The sequence below is a fragment of the Triplophysa dalaica genome, chromosome 15 (genome assembly GCF_015846415.1).
Source record: "Triplophysa dalaica isolate WHDGS20190420 chromosome 15, ASM1584641v1, whole genome shotgun sequence".
Classification (NCBI taxonomy): Eukaryota; Metazoa; Chordata; class Actinopteri; order Cypriniformes; family Nemacheilidae; genus Triplophysa; species Triplophysa dalaica.
In genome coordinates this window covers 3,233,522-3,250,817 of record NC_079556.1, presented here as the reverse complement: position 1 = coordinate 3,250,817, position 17,296 = coordinate 3,233,522, and the positions used below count along the sequence as shown (strand labels likewise).

The 17,296-nt window shown below is 36.3% G+C and overlaps 2 protein-coding genes across 3 annotated transcripts; both read right to left on the bottom strand.

The window, feature by feature from the left end:
- Window positions 1–2,913: 2,913 nt before the first annotated feature.
- On the bottom strand, window positions 2,914–6,407 carry gja1a (gap junction protein alpha 1a). Its single transcript, XM_056768719.1, has 2 exons — window positions 6,267–6,407; window positions 2,914–5,531 (listed from the first exon to the last, which is right to left on the bottom strand). The coding sequence occupies exon 2, from the start codon at window positions 5,484–5,486 to the stop codon at window positions 4,410–4,412; it is 1,077 nt and encodes a 358-aa protein (XP_056624697.1). The 5' UTR covers window positions 5,487–5,531; window positions 6,267–6,407; the 3' UTR covers window positions 2,914–4,409.
- A 262-nt stretch (window positions 6,408–6,669) lies between these two features.
- On the bottom strand, window positions 6,670–16,214 carry si:ch211-266g18.6 (synaptotagmin-like protein 1). Of its 2 annotated transcripts, XM_056768735.1 has the most exons (16): window positions 15,583–16,212; window positions 14,509–14,654; window positions 14,146–14,224; window positions 13,560–13,605; window positions 13,438–13,477; window positions 12,610–13,025; window positions 11,235–12,006; window positions 10,315–10,394; window positions 10,088–10,189; window positions 9,588–9,760; window positions 9,351–9,453; window positions 9,100–9,261; window positions 8,117–8,195; window positions 7,892–7,991; window positions 7,264–7,469; window positions 6,670–7,131 (listed from the first exon to the last, which is right to left on the bottom strand). In XM_056768735.1, exons 1-16 carry the CDS (start codon window positions 15,708–15,710, stop codon window positions 6,995–6,997), a joined length of 2,769 nt encoding a protein of 922 aa, XP_056624713.1. In that variant the 5' UTR covers window positions 15,711–16,212; the 3' UTR covers window positions 6,670–6,994. The 2 variants fall into 2 exon arrangements, with proteins under 2 accessions (XP_056624713.1, XP_056624712.1); XM_056768734.1 differs by having other exon boundaries at window positions 11,235–13,025; window positions 15,583–16,214.
- Between the last annotated feature and the right edge of the window lie 1,082 nt (window positions 16,215–17,296).

The following is a 17,296-nucleotide window of genomic DNA, read 5'->3' as shown; positions in this document are numbered from 1 at the left end:
GTGTGCACTGTAGTGACTGTGAACAATTAATATCATTAAAATGATTGATGTTGTTCCTTGTTATGCCGTGTAAAGTTCACCTAATAGATTAAGACAAGATGTTTCTACAAAGCTTTATAATCCAGCATCGAAAACGCACCCGAGGCTCCGAGAAGAAAAACGTTTATTTTTAGACACATCTTGTGGTGATACGATTTATGCAAGTAGGATATGAAACATGTGCTATTCCATTATGTTACACACAATTATACACCAGCGTTTAGACTGGTTTACTATATAATGTAATTGTGATGGAAGAACATTGTGGACGAGAACTACAGCCGGCTGTTTTCAATTAAACTGGCAGTGTAGAAGGTATGTCCGGCTGCTTCGGATCTTACAGTTGACCAACCAAGGGTTGCGTAAGCTGCTTAGACTCGTCTAAGAAGTTAGACGTCATATATTTTGGTCAAATCTACTTTAAATCGGTTACATAAAAAGGAAGATTGGGCTGGTTGAAATATGAGAAATAAGACTATCTAATTGCTAGTCTGTGAGACTAGTTGTTAAGACGCATAACTAGTTGAAGTCCATAACTAGTTGTTATGCAACCGGGCCTAAGAGTAAAAAGATGACTCTATAGCTGCACTTCCCTTTTTTATATTTTAAGATTTTATTTTGATATAAAAATAGAATTGAACAAAACTGATAAATAGAAAAACTTAAGAGACTTCTCCTTTTTTTGTGAATTTACGATTTGTACTGTCGGTACGTATTTAAGTAAAAATTATCATTTTTGTTTCATTCTGTAGTGACAACATTTCCCACAAATTCCAAATGAAAATGTTTTTTTTATTTAGTGAGAATTTAAACCGGACTAACTGGCCACACAACAAAAAATGCAATGTTTGCAGATCTTGTTTACTGCAAAAAAGTTAATATTCATGATTAAACAAAATGCTCCTGTTTCACGTGTATTTTAGGATCAGTTCATAAATAAATATTTGATGGAACAATACAGATTTCACAACTTGTATGCATCTTTGCATCCTTTCTGTCTTTCACATTGCTGTTGGGTGACTTCATGTCATTCCTGAGGTTTGTTTCTCTTAAGATTTAACAAAAACTGGAATGGACTTGACAGAATACATGCAGACATGCTGATTAAAGACAAAGCAGGAGTGGTCTCTTAATTTTTTCCACATCTGTATCAACAAACTGCTTAAGAACTAGAAAACGTTGTCAAGACAAACTTCACGAAGCCTTCTTGGTATCTCATATAGTTCAATACACTATTTTAATCACTCAAAAATCTATTTTTAGAAAAAATACTTTTTAAAATCGTTTTATTGTGAAGTTTATTTACATTTTATGAAGTTTAAAATGAGACTTAAACTTTGGCGGTTAGAAGCCTTAAATTGTTTAGGGTAACACTAAGTGGTTGCTAAGATGTTTTGGGTGGTTGCTTTGCAGTTGCTAAGGTGTTCTGAGCGGCTGTCAGTTTGTTGCTAGGCAGTTGTCTCACAAAAATAAAGTTTTTATATATTTAAGGTAGGAAATTTATAAAATATCTTAATGCAACATGAACTTTACTTAATATCCTAATCATTTTGGGCATGAATGAAAAATTAATCATTTTCACCCAAACAATGTATTTGTGTCTTTAACTAAAAATGTTCCTGTGCTACTTAAGACTGGTTTTGTGATCCAGGGTCACATATAACAATTAATTTTATATTTAATTTGTATTAATAATTAATATTAATATTTTATTGTATATTATTGATTGTATTGAGTTATATTAAATTAATCAGCAGTTATGGATTCATTGTGGAGGTCTACCGGAAGTTGTTGCCGCTGAAACTGTCTATACCAGTCTCCTGTGATGAAGAGGGAAGTCCTGGTCAAAAACAAAGCTGGTGTTTGACTGAGTATTTGTTTTTCTCATTTCATGACCAAGGACCATTCTGGTTTACAAGAGCACATTTCATTAGTACTTCAAAGTATGTTGTTAAAAGGTCAAGTTTCATCGTCCAAATGAGGAATGTAATTGCATGAAATAATGCCAACAGGTTTACCTTTTAAGGTATTTTAATCCTTGCAATCTGCCGTTGATAATATGGAATATTTTGGAACTGAATAATAAAAAAGCAATTTTTCCGGTTTAATCCCTTCGTGCTACACCACCGCACGATATGTTGATGCATGCAGCCCAGCGGTTACAAAATGTATTTCAGAAAAAGTTCAAATACACAGCTTATTTAATAAACTACCTTTTTTGCCTTTCTGTTCAGCCACATGTGGCTGGCAGACCTGAGTGGAAGCATGTGTTTTCATTTAGACCTTTGGATCATACGGAAAGTCTGAGAACAAAGGAAAAGGTTGAATCTCATTATGTCATTTTGATTACAGATGCTTTTAGGGTTTGCTCGATCATTGGGAGTCAATTTCCCACTTGTGTGAATTGTGTGAAGTGAAAATGTTAAACAACATTCACGTCAACACTTTACTCACAAACGGTGATATGCAATCAGGTGGGTCGATTTTCATCTTTACTGGCACATGGTAACTATAATATGTAACAGCAGAAGACTATGCAGTTACTCAAAAGATTCCAGAAAACACTGCTCCATTTATATGTGCTGGCCAGATTCCCGTAATGGAAAAACGCTGTCGGAAAAAAGAAGACTGGACAAAAAAATGTTTGAGAGTTGAGATCCTTCTGGAGTAGAATGAATGATCTTAATTTATTCCAGTAGTGTTGAATTAGTCTGATTTACTTGTGCTGCAAAGCAATGCAGATCTTAGCTACGTTCATTCTTTAGCATAACGGTTGACAATAAACACATTTTTTGAAAGATTTACTCCTTTTGAAATGCATATGGATATTTGACATTAAATCACATTACAGTATATTCAGACACGGAAAAAATGAAGAGACCATTTCAAAAATATTTTCAGTTTTTCTTAATTTACTATTTATAGGTAGGTGTTTTGGTGAAATGGTCATTTTTGTTTCATTCTATGAACTACTTACAATATTTCTATCAAATTATATTGTTTCTATTTGCATTTATGTGCAGAAAATTAAAACTGGAAAACAGGTCAAAATAACAGCAAAGAAGCTCTGTATTTTTTCAGACCTCAAATACTGCAAGTTCATATTAAATTTTAAGCAGTACAACAGTCATATTTGTACATGTATTTAGGAAAAGTTCAGAAAAAAATGCGTATGCGATAACTTTGTTTTTAAAAAAGTCAGTCTTTCACATTGCTGTTGGATGACTTTGTCACTCCTGAGGTTTGATTTTGTTTAAATTCAACACAAACTTGAAACTGAAATGGTCACAATACATCTAGAAATGGTGCTTAAATAAAAAATTGGAATGGTCTTAATATTTTACCCAGATGAAGAATGACATTAGCTCAATTGTGAAATTCAAAGACTGGAAAAATAGCTTGACATATTTTGAGACGATGATTTAGTCAAAAAACATTAAAGAAAAAGTGATGATACATATCTAAGATATACACCTTGCATTACACATTCATATGAATTTGTACCCAAAACTCTTAATGTTGAATACACAAAAAAAATCCAGCTTGTGTGACAAATAAGCTAACAAAATTCAATGTTTATTTGAAAATAAGGTTGAGGTGTTTCGCATCAGAACATTTTCAAATGATGAACTCACAAAAGTCTACCCACATTTTTTTTACCCATTTAAACGTCATTTTATAAGTAATACAAAAGTCACTTTAATAACATTTAAAATCAAGTGACATGTAAAGCTAATTTAGATACTTCACCCAAAACAATCTGAGTTGTTCCAGATCCGTATAGACTTCTTTGTTCTGATGAACACAGAGAAAGATATTTGGAAGAATGCTTATGCTTACAGATTTTGCCCCCCACTGACTACCATAGTAGGACAAATTACAAAGGTATCAAAAGTGCCCCAGAAATGTTTGCTGACCTACGTACTTCAAAATGTCTTCTTTTGTGTTCTACACAACCAAAAAAAAGATAAAGTAATTTTTCCTTCTATGGTAGTCAATGGGGGGCAAGATCTGCTGGCTCAAAAGCATTCTTCCAAATATCTTTCTTCGTGTAAAAAAAGACATTTATACAGATTTTGAATAACTCGAAAGGTGAGCAAAGGGTGTCAGAATTGTATTTTTGGGTGAAGTATCCCTTTAATGTAACTTTAAATTAAAGGCAGTTTTTTTACGTTGAAATAAGTGGATATTTTACAGTGCAAAAATACTGTACTCAACAATTTATACCTATAATAGAAAAACGAATTTCAATACAAACACAAAAATAAATATAAATGCTAAATCTGCATTCTTTGGATGTAGAACTGTGTCCTCCTTTCAGAGATGTGACATTTAGAAATTGTCAATAAGGCCCTTTATCAAGGTCTCTGCTAGATGTCCAGATCATCGGGTCTGGCCCGACTACTCGCTCGACTACTTGCTCGAGGTTCAAGCTCTTTAAGCAGAAGATCTTTCCCCAGAGTCCCTTTCTCGGGGTATGGAAAGCGTTGGGTGTGGAAATAGTCCTTCTTTCCCAACTGGTTCTGTTCTGTACTGTAATTCGTCCAGTTCTGCTCATTGGCTTGCTTGTCGTAATTGTCGGAAGAGTTTGACTTGTCGCCCGTATTTAGATTGTAGCCCAGACTGGGGACGGGCGCAGAGCAGTCGTTGTAATAACCGTAACTGGTTAGGTTCCTCGGACAGGGCTTGCTATAGCAGGTTCTGTCAAAGTTTCTCTCCGACTCTTTGATTTGGTCTTTCATCCGCATGAAAATCACGTAGAAAAACTCGAAGACGTTGAGAGCTAGAGAGACAAGTGAGACGACCAGCATGAAGATGATAAAAACGGTCTTCTCCGTGGGACGGGATAGGAAACAGTCCACTTTATGTGGACAGGGGAACCTTTGACACGTATAATAGGCAGACAGCTTGAATCCATAAAGGTGCCATTGTATTAACAGGAAACCTATCTCAAATATGGACTTCAGCACAATGCTCAATATGTAGGTGTAAAATATCCCTCCTCGCATTTTGATCTTGCCGTGATCTTCCAGGCCGTACTTGAATTTCTTCATTTCGATTTTCCTCAGAAGCTCGTCCACATCTCCGCCTTTGCTCCGGACCTCTCTTAGTTTATCCTCCTCTTTATTCAGCTTCTCTTCCTTGTGCATGAGGAACATGACGTGGCTGAGGTACAGCAGGGTCGGCATGGACACGAATATGATCTGCAGCACCCAGAAGCGCACGTGGGAGATGGGGAAGGATTTGTCGTAGCACACGTTCTCGCAGCCGGGCTGCAGCGTGTTGCACTTGAACGCCGACTGCTCGTCTCCCCACGCCGACTCCACCGCCGTTCCCAAAACCAGGATCCGAAAGATGAAGAGGATGAAGAGCCAGACCTTGCCTCCCGCTGTCGAGTACACCTGGACCTTGTCAAGAAGTTTCCCCAGTGCGCTCCAGTCGCCCATGATGAAAGATGGTCCGTCTTAAGCAATAGAAGACCAAACTTCAAGCTGACAAAGAAAGCAGATTCATTCAGTATTATAAACACGGAAAAGACAGAGTGTTAAATCTAAACACATCCGAGAGGTGGTTGCACTCCATATTACTGCCAAATAAATGAACGTTATGCAACATCTTCTGAAATGTTCAGGGGTCAACTTCTGCTCTGAACAAGCCGTCAAGCTTTTAGGAAGAGTCAACAACATCAAAACACGTCATTACTATAACACATCTCAAGCAATGAGGAACACACCAACATACTTAAGCAATTCATGACGAAATATTTGAAAATTAAGTTGTTTTTCAACCCTAAAACGTAATGTTTACAATTTTTTATTTATGTTGACAGTCCCTTAATAAAAAACAAGCTAAAACTGTCTTAAACCTTTTATAAAGGGATGTATAAAATAATGCTAAAATAAGCATTTAAATACAGTTTACACATCTCTCTAAACCATGTTAATTATTCCCACATGTAAAAATTGACTACATACTTTAGCATTTTAGTATTAAGTTTTAATTGTAGTATAATTCCTGGATACTAGTGTTCTGCAACCTTACCATAGTAAATAAAGTATACTACAGTATTTACTAGTTATTTACTTGCTAACACAATGTAATACTGTGACATGCAAAGTGTAGTAATGGCTATAATATACTTCAGTAAACTGTAAAGGACTACATATTTTTCCATGGGTTCAGACCTGCCTGTTTCTGAAGAACAAACTGAGATTTCGATGTCCTACCTGGAAACTCTTAAAAATGGCTCCTAAACTCCTTGACAATTACAATCACTATCTGCAAAACATTTCGATTATCGAGCCCTCAGAAATCTGAATAAAATGAAGTTTTCCCAGAGAATGTTCCCTCATCCATCCGGCGGAACGTCTGAGTCAGAAGGGGAAAAGTTGAAGTCAGCTGACTCAAACTAAAGCACTTCCTAAACTCTCCATCTCTTACATTATTGGGGGAGGAAATATCTTAAACGATGGAAAAGTGGGAAATAGCGCCATCTGGCGTATAATAAAAAAACTACAAATACACGCATTTATGCAAATCATTTAATTTCTGTTACAATGTAGCATCTTTCATTTCCGGATTGTATTGTAGAACAAGTTAAGAATTCATAGAATTAAACACACAAAAACGTAATTTGCTATTTTATTTTATTTTTTATCAAATCGGTCTCATGTGTGTCCTTGTCCTTTCAAAACATAAACATACATTTTATGGAGTCAGTTTTATTCTTCTTAAATATGCATAGATTGCATCTCATAAATGACTTGCATATATTAATTTATGTACCTGTGGAACAATTTGATAGGCACTCAGACAATAATGAACTACTTTACATATACAGTACTCCGAATTGGTACTCAAATAACAAAAAAATACATTTTTAAATGTTTTGTGTTTCTTTGCTTTGCTTTGCCTTTCCCAAACCAAAATGTTAAGACCACAAATGAAATTCAATTCATTTTGAAGTCATGGAGGATCTCAGGGGCACGTCTCCATCAACCCAGCTGTTTGGATTGGCCAACATTCGTTTCCATATTTGTACTTCCTCGTTCGTCGAATCCATCCATTCAACTTTCTTGCCATAGCTCTGCCCTGCAAGTAAATAGCCAATGTTTGATTAAATGGTTTCAAGGTAATCACATGCCAGCTAATTCATCTGGATTCTACTGTAAATATACAGCTGACACAATCCACTGTTAACAATGAGATAGGCGGTTTCTCTACCTGTTCCGAGACTGAGTCGTGCGCCTCCGAGAAACTGATTGGACAGCGTGTTGTGATCCCACACGGTTAACTCGCAGCAGGCCTCCATGAGTTCTCCGGTTTGGAACCCGTCATACACCATGGTGTGATTATACACAGGATCCTGCGTCTTTTTTATCACGCGAGTCTTCTGACGACTTTTCTTCCTCGTGTCGGGTAAAATGTAGCTGAAAAACAAACATTATTCGTGAATTCACATTAACAATATCATTAAATGCACACAAAACATATAACATAAGTAAACAATGCGGGTATATACATATATATTTGAAATAGGCCTGTAGTACAAACTGAAAGTATATTTTCTATAATGACAAAAGAAACCCATGTTAAAGATTTTAATGTTTTTCATGTGTATTAACAGTTTCAGTATTTTGTCCCGGAGGCCAAAGAAGAGATGACTTAATAGGTAATTTGGCACATTTACATTCATTGCACGTATGTTGACAGATGACAAACACAAACAAAAAAAATGACACGACAAAGAAAAGGTGTGCAAGGGAGAAAAAGAGAGGGAGTAAGGACATGAACAATAACTCAGGCTGCTTTGTGAGATCAGTTCTGTAACACATGACTGCCGCACCCTTACCACTTAACAAAAGAATCGACTCCCTGAGGCTTCAGGCGACGTAATTCTTTGGCCTCGCGCAGCCAGACATGAATTTCCCCCGAGCTGTTCTTCGATCCACCTGACAACAAATAACGTGAGCCAAAGCAAACAGAGCTTGTTTTGTCATGAGTGATATTTCGAAATTGAAGCGTACACACAACAATATAAAACACGGAAAGGCAACATCAATAATTAAAATTGTACCCGCGGGATCAGGAGAAACATATTTCAGAGAAACTGATAGTGATCCATGAGACTCTTGCAATTCTGGATTTTCTGAATTCTGTAATGGAAAATAAAAAAGATTATCTTATTATATATCTGTTTTGTATAAGGACTGAATTTAAAATGGGTTGTCACTTTATAGGATGCTGCTTCAATCTCTGCCTAGATAGGAAACAAATAGCAAGGCTATTAAAAAATAAACAAAAATAAACCTGTTATTATATAAATACTATATATTTATAATTAGCATTTTCTATGGTTAAAGAATAAGTTTTGCAATGCATTCTGGGATTGCCCTATCTGCAAATAATAATACACGCTATGCTGTCTTAAATTCAGGTTTATCAAATTCAAGAGTTGTCTTATAGCTTACTTTTATCTTTCTGGGGTGAACTATCTTACCACTATCTTACAATGGACCCTTTTCACGTTTCCGGTTTCTCAGCAGCAGAAGTCTTCATAGTTAAGTTTCTATAGCGGTAAACTTCTATAGCGGTGAATGGGAGACTGCCCCAAATATATTTTTTGCATATTTTTCTCAAATAGCAAAAGTAATCATTTTAAATATCTCAAAATTAAAAAGGAAATCTGATAACAGCAGTCAATGGAGAGAATGATGTCAAATTTACCATGATTTCCATAGACGCTGTATAAGAAACAACCTCCCATTAGCATGAACTATTTTTTTTATTTGATGCAAAGGTAATATAATACAAAGTATAGTGTTATAAACCTATATATGTTTTTTTATGAAACTATAAAAAAACTATTTATAATCCTAATGACTATTGAATGTCTCATTCAAGTCTTGTAAAGAAGTTCCAATTAGGAAAGAAAATTAGCTCTTAAGCAAAATATAATATAAAAACAAACTTAATTTACTGTAATCGTGGTTGCCATTTAAACAAATATATTTTACACAGCTTTCCTATCCACACCAATAAGGTTTTTAGGAACTGTACCTTGGCCTGTAGGTTGTACCACGTAAGGGCCTCGTGTGCCCAGTCCCAGGTCTTGAAATTGATCTCCACCTGTCCCAGAAAAACGTTTCTACCCCTGGAGTCATTGTGCCACACGGACAAATTCAGAGTCTTTCCTGGCAGCTCCTGGCGTGTCACTTTGTACTAATGAAAGATTCACAACACATAAGAACCTAAACATTTTTTAATGAATAAATATTTTCACTGTGTACAAGTTCTCAGAGGAAACATACTCTCAGAGATTCGACGTATACAGGGTTCACAGTGCGTTTCTTAATGGAGGTTTTCTTTTTACCGCGCCGAGACTTGTCTGGATAGAGGTACGTCTTCACGTAGCTGTTGTCAAAGAGATTGTATTTTTTTATTATGTATACCTCATGTTCAAAGTAACTTAACATGGTGCATTGCTATTTAAGATAACGTCATTGTTCTTAGTATGGTTTTCCTCATATTTACAGATGATAACTCACGGGTCTGTGCGTTGTTTGCGAGTACTGGCAATAGCCAGATCTTGACACTGTTCAATCATGATGATGAGCTCTCCGACAGGACTGTACATCAGAGCAAACTCCACAGAACCTTGCACCTGAACATTCCCAAAGTCTCCTGCTTCACTGTACACACTCAACAAACTGCCGGTGCGCTTCAAAATACAAACATGTTGAACGTTTTATATTTATACAAAAATAAGCCTGCATCCCCACAGCAGCATTTAAATCCAATGAAAGATGATGTATTGATTTACGTTAAAAATCTCTCTTATATTATCATTTATCGTTCACATTAGTTGAACCTACAATAAACTATTTGACTTTTTATATATATGAAAATGTATATAAAAAATGAAAGAAGGGAGTGTGGATGTCTTTGGATCTGTCTTAGGAAACATTTCTGACATTCGCTAATGGTGCAGAAATGACATGCTTCACCTTTAAAAACAGACTCAGAAATGTGAAAAAACCTGGCTCACATCAGTAAGAGACAATGCGCTTGCAGAACGACCTTTTCTGCTCGACAGATCTGACCCATAGCTGGACAGTGAGCTGTCATCATCGGAGTTCACTCCTTCATCCTGACACATGGGAAATTATATAAACACCAAAGTCTAGCAGGTGTCAAACAGGTTACCAAACTTGACACCATAGATGATGAATAGGGCTTTATGTTGCTGTAACACTGAATGGTACTGTAGCTCACCTCCCAGAAATCTGTGGTGTAGGAGGGAGTTTTAAAACCCTCACCCGAAGCCTCCAAAATCAATGCTTCATTTTTGTTTCCTAAAAAAATCCACAATCATAATGTAAGTCTATGATCATTCAACAAAAGTGACACAATTGTGATTACAGGGAAAAAGCTTTAGAGAGCACGGGAGCTCACACATTATACAGGGTGTGTCTGTGTGAGCAAAGCAGTGCTTCTCTAAGATCAGCCTTTATGGCTGAAACCAGACACTCTTCATAACTAAAGCTAATGTATGGTCATGATACGGGACAAGCATACAAAATTTGCTGTGACTTGTGAAAGGAAAAGGAAAATGATACTCCAGTCTAGTATGTTTAACAGAATGTAAAATTCTATTAGAAATTTTACAGAAAAAAAGCTTTCCTGTAGCTCAGTGGTAAGAGCATTGCGTTAGGTTGTGGGTTCGATCCCAGGAGATTGCAAATACCTATGTAAAATGTATAGGATAAAGCAATGTAAGTCGCTTTGGATAAAAGGGTCTCCCAAATGCCTAAATGTAAAATATATAGGTGTATTTATATACTGTATGTAGAATACAGGAGCCTACATACATTCTTTATGTATTCTATATGTAGGGTACATACATATTCCATTCATATTCTATTCATATTTATATATTTTTTTATATTTATTAATTAATCAATTATTTCTTATTCATTATATTATGAATTATTTATTCAGTTATTCATTTTTTATATATAAAGCTGCTTCGAAGCAATGCAATATTGCTACATAAAAAAGTAGTAACTTAAAAATTAAAATTAAAATTAAAATTAAAATTAAAATTAAAATTAAAATTAAAATTAAAATTAAAATTAAAATTAAAATTAATTAAATTTAAATTTAAATTTAAATTTAAATTTAAAAATAATTACCTTCCATTCGTTTTGATTCTGGAGATCCAGACGGCATTATCACTATTGTGGGAATCTTATCATCTCTCTCCTCCTGCTTTAGCTCTTTTACAGAGGTCATCTGAAGGACAGGTGGTCTTGCCTTTTGAGCTCTCGCAAGAACACTTAGTAGAATATTTGATTCTGCCTTCTGGTCTCTGTCTCTGTCTCCCTTCACCGCTTTTATGTCTGAGGAACCCCTTGCTTGTTCTGTTACAACATCGCCATCTCTCGATGATTTGTAACCTTTAGCTTGCGGAGTTGTTTCAAAAGATGTTTCTTCGTAGATAACATCTCCACCGCGCACTGCCGTCCCATCATCTGACATGGCAAGATGGTCTTTGGTTAGTTCTGTTATAACATCACTTGGACTAGTATGTGTGTCAACCGGTCGCTTCAGTTCATTTGACGGCTTCGTCTTTATTATTTCTATTTCTTCATGGCGAGGTTTTTCATTGTCTTTCATGCTAACATGCAAAGTATCTCCGCTGTGTGCTAGTTTCCCATCATCTGTCATGGAAAGACGCTCTTCACTTAGTTCTGTTAAAACATGGCTTGGGGTACGGGTGTCTTTTGGTAAGTTCAGATCACCTGATGGCTTTCTTTTGTCTTTTTCTTCATTCATTTCAGGATCCCTTTTCACAGTCATATCACTGGCACGTGGTTTCACAACTTCAGTTTTTTGATTCGGCAACAACAGATCAATCTGGATATTAGATGACTTCTTTGCCATCTCAACTGGTTTGTTGTTTTCCTGCAAAGTGTCAGAGGAAATTTCATGAGATCTCATTTTAATTCCCCCTTTTAACTTGCCGAGGGATGGCCGTTCAACAGAGGGCTGCTCATTGATTTTTTCTTCACCAGCTTCACGCTCAAATGCATCCGTGTCTGTCTTGGCAAGCGTACCACTGCTTACATTTTTTAGTTCACTTTCCTTCCTGTCTAAACCTGCCTCATCATCTCTGGAGACCACTTTGGCCTCTCGCTCATTAGCAAAGTTTGAGAAAGACGGCTTATCGGTCTCAGACTCTCGAAATAGTAATGTAATTGAATTTTGCTGATTTTCGCCTGTGCTGGCGTTGGCTGATTCAGTAACTTCTTTTGAACCTTGATCTGAACCTCTTGAGATGTTTGGCTTATTATTGTTCTCCGCTGGGGAAGATGAACAGCTTTCTAAAGAAACATCTCGGCTAATGCGTTTAGGTTTAGACGGAGGTCTTTTCTCAGATACGATTTGAAACGTTGTTTGATCCGCAATATTCAAAGATAAAGACTCTCCAAAATTTCGATCTGGTTTCTTTTGATCTGACACGTCCTGCTTCATCAGAGTCTCCGTGCTCTCGTCATGTGTATTTACCTCTTTCAGTTTAAGTCCAGCGCTGTCATCCTGTACTGGTTTAATTGGGTTTGGCTCTAGGGTGATCTTCACCCAGTTCTCTTCGAATGACTGGTCTTTCCGCAGCGCAGGTGGAAGTGAAATCATTCTCCTCGGCTCTGCATTGGCTTCGTCTTTTGTGGCACTTCTTTCAGATTTAGTTTCGGGTTGCATTGGAACTTCACTTGACAATTGAACATTGCTTGATGTTCGGTCACTAGAGAAGTGTTTGGGTTGCGTTGTGTTGTTTTCTGGCTCAGTGCCATTGAGGGCGGGTCTGTGAGCATTTGCAGCTTTTGAATCTTCTTGTGTTGAACCGTTTCTGGGGTCAGTGTTGAAGGTGGGTTTGTGACCATTTGATGTTTCGACAGTCTCTGGTGAGCTTTTACCAGTCAGACCTAGAAAAGATACAGTGAATGCCACAGCTTTTTAAAACTTTTTAAAACAAAAATAGTAAAATGAGATATAACTAGGGCTGTCAAACGATTAATCATGATTATTCGCATCCGGAATAAAATGAGTGTTTAAATATAACATGTCTGTGTACTGTGCGTATCAATTTTGTATTTATAAAAACACAAATATATGCATATTTAAGAAAATATAAATATGTATAAACATTTAAATTATTGGTAAATAAATACATGTATATTTCCTAAATATGCATACATGTATGTGTATGTGTTAACAAATACGAAATTAACACTGACATATATTATGTATACACAAGCTTTTATTCTGGATGCGATTAATCGTGATTAATGGTTTGACAGTCGATTTAACCAAATTAACCATGCAATTCCAACTCACCATCTTCCATAAAGTCCTCATCGGTATATTGTCGATACGTCTGATAAAGTAATACATTGAAATTCCAGTCTTGCATAAGAATCATGTATTATTTTATATTCTCAAAATAAGATAAAACAAACCTCTTGACTGAGCGCTGGGTGAATTAACCTAGGGTCATCAGATGCCCTACAATGGAAAACCCGTACATAGCAAATGTAAATGTACATGCCTTGATTTATATCTAGTTCAAATTCCGATAAATCTATATTGAAGAGTTTGGTTACAAAATGACATAACTCCTTTTAAATAAATTCCTGTTTTTTATTATGTTATTGTGTTTAATTGTGTAAATTAACTGTGTTTTTTTAAGTTATTATGGCTTAAATCAAAACAAATCAACTGCAGTTTTATAGATATTAATTTGAATGCGCAATAAAAATACATGAAGTTATCTCATTTTGGATTCAAACTCTTCATATCGTCGCTGTCCTTCTGTAACCTTGTATAAATCTTGACTATTAGTCACAATTTATATTTGTCACTGGGTTTTGATCAAACTATTAAAAGTGCAACTTTGACACCAAAGTATTTAATACAATTTAGTAAATACGGTGTTCTTCCCATTTCCCGAAAGCAGTGAACTTGGACATCAGAAAGATAAGCGACGATATTTAACACCATTCTATACTTGTGTGAAATGGCTAGATGTAAAATGAAAGCCTTTACTTTGGAGGTGTGGTGCACGTCTCCTTTTCACCTTCTGTCTTCTCCGCTATTTTATCCAGAAATGGGTTGGATTTATGAGCTGAGTTTAAAGAAAGAGAGATCAAATGCAGTGAATTCTATCAGGTTACACACTGCGTACTATGGGTTACTCAAAAATATCCAATTCGTTTTCAATTCAAAGGCAGAGTACTCCATAACAGTAAAAAACAGCTTTGTAGCCTACTAGCCATCCAAGGGCATGCAGGGCACAGTTAGGGTGCGAATCATTTTAAATGACTTAAGGGGTGTGGTGTGTGTGTATTGCGAGATAACATTCTTCTTAACAGCGTGAGTTCAATAAGGAAAGCACGGATTGTCACACACCTGCTGTTTTCTTCCATCTCATGGAGGATCTCACTACCGCTGTGACATCGGTCCGCTGCCCGTATCGCTCGGATCTGATCTCCTCGAACCACTCACCTGACAAGGTCTTGAGCTGAGTAAGGTCGGGGACTGACTGCCTCAGTTTCCTGGTGTAACAACAAGCAAAAGCAGTGCTCTATATCAGTAGTTCTCAAATGGGGGTACTTTTGGGTACTGCAGGGGGTATGTCAGAGAAACTGACATTCAGGAATAAATTATGAAAATCAATAAATTATGATAATAGTATTTCTATATGAAATTGGGACTACACAAATAATAATAAATGTAGATATAATAACTGTTTGACTCACATTTCACTTTTTTTAAGTAAAATGTTGTTGTCTGGTCAAGGGGTACTTGGCTTGAAAAAATCATAAAAAGGTTTCTTAAGCCAAAACAGTTTGAGAACCACTGCTCTATATCTACTACACACAAACTAATGCTTTGAACAACTTAAGCCGAGACAACATCAGAGGTGTAGCCACCTTTGAAACTTAATTCTTACATTGTTCCTGTTAGAATACGATACGTTTTTCTGTATATTTGGTTTGGACAAACCAACTCACTCTTTATAAGTAATATATAAATAAAATATGGAAAACAGTAGGCTATTATAAAATAATAAAAACTATGAAATGTTAATTATGCATAAGAAGAAAATATAAAGCATCTGCCCAGATAACAGTTTTGCACATTCTCTTATTCCAATGTAAATTGGACACTTTTTTTCTGGATAAATACCATGTATACTTTTGTACTTTCTTCTTTTCTCTTACTTTTTCTGTGAAAAAAACTGTATAGGCCTATTTCGTTACTATGCACAATTGTAAAATACACTATGGACATGAATTTCAATTAATTTATAACATTTGCATTAACCTCGAGATCCTTTTATGAACAAACATTTTAATTAATATGTGTCGAACTCGTTATCACTAGAAACTGGTGGTGCGTAAGCATACTCAAGCATGCATACTCGAACAATAGGCTACCTTTCCATGAAATGCCCAACGAAAGTAAAAATCCATGTCCTACCTGACTCGTCCACTCTCCAGTCTTGTCAAATCCTCATTCCGCAGAAGCACTTGTCGGATCGCAGCCTCTTCCTCGGCGGACAGAAAGCTCAGGTCAATGAACTCCGATGCGCTTTTAGCTTGTTTCATCCTGTTCACTATCAAACTTTCGAGAGACAGGCGCTTCTCACAAGGTAAAAGTTTCACGGCGTGTTCCTCTAATCACAAATGTGCGTACACACTTTCAATCTGTATGCATCTAAGTGCATGTACACGCAAACCTTGCGATGATGTTGACGCGCGATCGAGGAAGAGAGTTATGTCTCCAGCGCGTGTTTGAAAGCGCACTCGAGCATATTGACGTCATCCGTCAACAGTTTAGGTGAAGATAATGGAGCCGGTTAATGTTTCCCTGCCAATGTCCTTCAGCATTGACCCAGTTAGGTGACTTAACCAGGAATAACCAATTGAAATGAATTAAAAGCAACTCGAATTATAGCACGTTTACTATTGTACCTATCTTTTTTTTTTACTGTAGACTGTTTATACAATGCAATTGTCCATCCCACTGACTTTGATGTCCTTTATCAATGCGAAAAGAATACTTAATGAAATTTACTTAATAGCCATTTTCACAGTCCAGACCAAACACGAGCTTGTAAGTTAATGTGAGAAACGCGCAACAGATCAAACGCTAGAGGAAGCCGTGTTGGTTTGAGGCCTAATATCAAGGAAGAAGACGAGATTTTATCATATCTCTTATCAGTTATGCATCTGGTTTCCTGTTATTTGGTACAAGAGGCTTTGTGAGTGTGTATTTGTGTGCTGTTGATGAGCTTTTCGGAAAGGGACGTAGCTCTTTCTCATTTGGGATGTGGCATGCATTCACAATTGACTTTGGTGTGTTGCTGAGAGGACAATGTTGACTTATACTGCGCCCTTTAGATAAGTCATTTGCAATGTCTTGCAGTGTTTTTTCTAGACCGGGGAAAGTTGTGTAGACATCAGGTGTGTATCACTCTATACCAGTAGGTGGCATTAATGACTAAAAAACAGTACTCGAATTGAACCAGGTCTCATGGGGGGTCCCCCACTTTTTTTTGGTGGGGTTTAGTCTCGGGATAGACAATTTCTACAAAATACACAATATAATTGATTTGAATATGCATTACTATATACTATTATATTAAAAACAGGCTTTCATAGAAGAACAGGATTCTTTAACTGTCATGCGCTTAGCGGTCTTTAGACATGCGGGGCGTTTCGAATTTAAAGAGACATGACAACTAGCCCTTAAACAAACTGAATTTAAATGATTGTAAATAATTAATTCACAAAATTGACCATATCCATTGCATGAATTTAATCACAATTGTCATTATAATTTTACTCAGTACAAATAAATGAGGGACCCCCAAAAGTCTGTTTTCTACTTCTTTTTTACTTCCCTAATGCCTTATGGGGGGTCCCGGATCACCCCAGCCCCCATTCATTTCGAGCACTTCAAAAAACTATTAGGGACCCGGTCAAGACTGCACTGAATGAGGTGTCATTGAAAAATTAAATCCAAACAGAGGTATGCATTTTATAAGCACGTGAGATAGAATTGTGAAGTGGGATTTGACGTGTCAGACGTGTGTTAACTGTGCTAACATTGTGTGGGATACCGCAACACATTTGCAATACTTTACATACATTTATAGCCATTTTATAAACATATAAATCACAGTTATTTT

Excerpts from the sequence above, each read along its gene's own strand:
- gja1a (XM_056768719.1), bottom strand. The coding sequence starts at position 5,486 with ATGGGCGACTGGAGCGCACTGGGGAAACTTCTTGACAAGGTCCAGGTG.
- si:ch211-266g18.6 (XM_056768734.1), bottom strand. The coding sequence starts at position 15,710 with ATGAAACAAGCTAAAAGCGCATCGGAGTTCATTGACCTGAGCTTTCTG. Across the intron at positions 14,225-14,508 it reads GAGATGGAAGAAAACAGCAG|CTCATAAATCCAACCCATTT; the intron begins GTGTGTGACAAT and ends CTTTAAACTCAG. Across the intron at positions 8,196-9,099 it reads GGTACAACCTACAGGCCAAG|AATTCAGAAAATCCAGAATT; the intron begins GTACAGTTCCTA and ends TTTCCATTACAG.